Raw genomic sequence first — 3830 nt, forward strand, 5'->3', positions numbered from 1 at the left:
CACACACACAAACAAGAATCTCATATGTTCGAGGTGGGATGTGAGTCCCATACCTTGCAATTGGTTCCTAACACCCCAATATATGCCAGATTCATTTTCTCCATCTTGCTGGAGCTATTCTGGAAATTCAAGCAGAATTGAAGAAAGGCTGCTATTTTACTACCCTATCATTTATTGCACTTCTATTGTTTTAAATGAAAGAAAGCTTTCCATTTTATCATATGTGGTTCTGAGTTTTTTCTTCCCAATTCCAGATTGACGAGAATGTGGCAAGAGAGATTATCAACCATCGGTCCCTTAGGCATCCCAATATAATTCGCTTCAAGGAGGTAAGGATTTGACTACATTTATTTAACACACTGGATCACTTTGTATTGGGTAGTGCTATACAATGTACATAATAAATTATGTGCTCTTGAATATCAATGGGATTTTGATTTTTGCAGGTGGTTTTGACTCCCACACATTTAGCAATAATAATGGAGTATGCTGCTGGAGGAGAGCTCTTTGAGAGGATATGCAGTGCTGGCAGGTTCAGTGAAGATGAGGTTTGTAGATTTGCATATTCTTGAGCTGTTATTTCATACCTTTGCTTTTGTTGCCATATCTCACTTTTCATCATTTGATTGTTCAGGCCAGATATTTCTTTCAGCAGCTGATCTCTGGTGTCCATTTCTGTCATGCCATGGTATAGTCATCGCAAGTTCATGGAAAATCATACTTCCCATGTTCCGAAATTTGCAAAAATGATAACTTCTGTATTTACTATTCTTTTGCAGCAAATATGCCACAGAGATTTGAAGCTAGAAAATACCCTTTTAGATGGAAGTCCCGCACCTCGCTTGAAAATTTGTGATTTTGGTTATTCCAAGGTATTGGAATTATTATCATCAAGCTTAAAGTTCCGAATAATATTTAGGTTACTGTTTTGTTATTTGAGTGTTTTGTATTGTGATGTAGTCATCTTTGCTGCATTCAAGACCCAAATCAACTGTTGGAACACCTGCTTATATTGCACCGGAGGTTCTTTCTAGGCGAGAGTATGATGGCAAGGTAAATAAATATATTAATGAATTGGTTCTTTTTAGTTCCTTGCATTGGATTTATGATATATTAATGATCCTATAATGTTTTTCTCATATATTCTTGTAGTTGGCTGATGTATGGTCATGTGGGGTGACTCTGTATGTCATGCTTGTTGGAGCATATCCCTTTGAGGATCAGGACGACCCTAGGAATTTTCGGAAAACGATTCAGGTATATTTCCTCCCTTTGATTGATGATTTTCATAATGTTTTTGTTATTTCCTCATCATTCTTAAACTTGTTTCTGTCATATTCTACAGCGGATAATGGCTGTTCAATACAAAATTCCTGATTATGTTCACATATCTCAAGATTGCAAACACCTCCTCTCTCGTATATTTGTTGCAAATCCGTTGAGGGTATGTTATGATGTTTAAGCAACTAAACTGTTTTTGCTATTACTAGAATTTGATTAGACTATTTTGGCACTTCTAATCATGTATGCCATGTCTATACTCTCTACTATGCTCTTGAAGTATACATTCATAAGCATTATGTTTACTCATCAACTCTTGTGAACCATTTTATTAATGAATAAAAATTAATCAAAAGATACTGTTTGGTGAAGTAAACCTAATTGTTGGTTGAAAGCTATAGCTAAGGAGGAAATCTATGTCAAGCCTCTCTCTGTTCTCTCTTCACTATCTGGTCAATTCATGTTTAGTGGATAGGTAAGATTGGAGTGTTTCCATTTCTCTTCTTTTCCATGTATCTTGTTGACTTTGGTCTTCTTTTCTGTCCCTTGTACCCCTTTCCATGTTACCTAGCTTCAGGTTTATGTACCAATGTCAAAAATTGGGATACTTTTGGCAGTTATCCCCGGAAATTTAGGTTCCATTTACCAAATCTGATCAATTTTTCCTGGCTACTTGGTCGTGTATTTGAATATCGAAGAATTGACTGAACTTCAGTTATTTTTTCTTCCATTTTGTCTCTTATTAACCAAACTGCTTATATTTCACATCTATATATCACTTTCTTTGTATGCTCACTAGTGTTGTCTTCGGTTAATTCTCCCGTTTCTTACTACCATACCATTCTCTTTATTGTTCACAGAGAATTACTTTGAAGGAAATTAAGAACCACCCGTGGTTTCTAAAGAATCTTCCGAGGGAGCTAACTGAATCAGCTCAAGCTATCTATTATCAGAGAGACAACCCAATGTTTCATGTTCAAAGCGTGGATGAGATAATGAAAATTGTGGGAGAGGCACGGAACCCACCTCCGGTTGCTACGGCTGTCAAAGGTTTTGGCTTTGAAGGTGAGGAAGATGAAGGAGAAGATTTGGATGGAGAAGTAGAGGAAGAGGAAGACGAAGAAGACGAGTATGATAAGAGGGTCAAAGAGGTTCATGCAAGTGGAGAATTCCAAATTAGTTGAAGCAGTTTAATTCTTGTGTACTTGTTAAAATGTTTTTAATTCTAGGAAGTCACCTATTAATGTGTATTATTGATAATGACATAAATGATACTTATGGTTTTGTTCATGTAATTTAGTACATGTATCACAATGAATACTGTATATGTGAGACCAATCCTTGCATGATTAAATTCTGAATTGCCTTGTATGATAACAAAAGTTGTCTGGTTACATATTTTTTTTAGAGGCAAATGTTAGTATGTAATATTTGTTGTAGTATTTGTTGCCGATGAGATTCAAATCTCCGATCTCCGATCTCCTTGATATTATTCTTTGGGTTGAGCTTTCCTTGTATGCTTAATTATTGAAAAAGTGATAATGAAAATTGCTTTTTTTAAGAAAAGAAGAAAAAAAAAAAGTAGAAAACGTTTTATAAGCTCCCCTAATATACAAATTCCAGCTTAACTGTCGTAAGTGATAACAAGCATTTTTCACTTTTGAAAAAAGGCTATTTATTTAGGAATTTTTTTTCCTTAGGTGACATGAGATTAATTCCAGTTCACTTTAGAGTGATATGGAAAGACCTTATTTTAGAATACCCTTTCTGATCAAGATTATACATGAGCAATTAACAACTCACGATAATAATGTTTAAGTTATAACTGTATTTAGGCTCCGATATCAACATGTGGCTGTAGTTTAGTGGTAAGAATTCCACGTTGTGGCCGTGGAGACCTGGGCTCGAATCCCAGCAGCCACAAATTGCATTCCTTTATATTTTTTTAGTACTTGTATTTAGGTTTGTTTTTAATGAGTTTCTTTTCTATCTCCATTATAAAATAGCCACTCTGCTCCCCCATTTGTTTTTACAGATTTCACATTACTTCTAAAATTTATACCAAACTCAGGCTTTTTTATTAATAAAAACTAGTAGGCTACCCGTGCATTTGCACGGGGCAATAATTTTTTGGCACATGGTTAAGAACAAACATGTAATTCGTGTATTCGTATGTTTAATAACACATATGTTATTCGTGTATTCGTTTGATTAATAGCACATATTACTCGTGTATTCTAATGGTTAATAACACACATGTTACCCGTGCATTCTAATAGTTAAGAACACACATGTTATTCGTGCATTCATTCATATGGTTAAGAAAAAATGTGTTAATTGTGCATTCATATGGTCAAAAGCACACATGTTACCCGTGCATTCATGTGATTAAGAACATACATGTTAAATGTACATTCTAATGATTAAGAAACACACATGTTACCTGTGTATTCACGTGGTTAAGAATATTCATCTTACATGTGCATTCATATGGTTAAACAATCACATATTACTCGAGCATTCTCATGAGACATTGTTTTGACGAATAT

At 34.8% G+C, this 3830-nt stretch overlaps 1 protein-coding gene and 1 non-coding gene across 2 annotated transcripts in view; both read left to right on the top strand.

Annotated features, from left to right (window-relative positions):
* LOC109339135 (serine/threonine-protein kinase SRK2A-like) overlaps window positions 1-2675 on the top strand; it is a 4020-nt gene extending 1345 nt beyond the window's left edge. The window contains exons 2-9 of the mRNA XM_019576532.1: window positions 255-329; window positions 447-548; window positions 635-688; window positions 780-872; window positions 961-1053; window positions 1153-1257; window positions 1346-1444; window positions 2142-2675. Coding sequence (XP_019432077.1) covers window positions 255-329; window positions 447-548; window positions 635-688; window positions 780-872; window positions 961-1053; window positions 1153-1257; window positions 1346-1444; window positions 2142-2465 — 945 coding nt within the window. The 3' untranslated portion in view covers window positions 2466-2675. The remainder of the gene's footprint in view (window positions 1-254; window positions 330-446; window positions 549-634; window positions 689-779; window positions 873-960; window positions 1054-1152; window positions 1258-1345; window positions 1445-2141) is intronic.
* Window positions 2676-3132: 457 nt separating this feature from the next.
* TRNAH-GUG lies at window positions 3133-3204 on the top strand. The gene has a single exon. It is a non-coding gene; the product is annotated as a tRNA-His (tRNA).
* The last annotated feature ends 626 nt before the right edge of the window (window positions 3205-3830 follow it).

Source organism: Lupinus angustifolius, unplaced genomic scaffold, assembly GCF_001865875.1.
Source record: "Lupinus angustifolius cultivar Tanjil unplaced genomic scaffold, LupAngTanjil_v1.0 Scaffold_58_59, whole genome shotgun sequence".
NCBI lineage: Eukaryota > Viridiplantae > Streptophyta > Magnoliopsida > Fabales > Fabaceae > Lupinus > Lupinus angustifolius.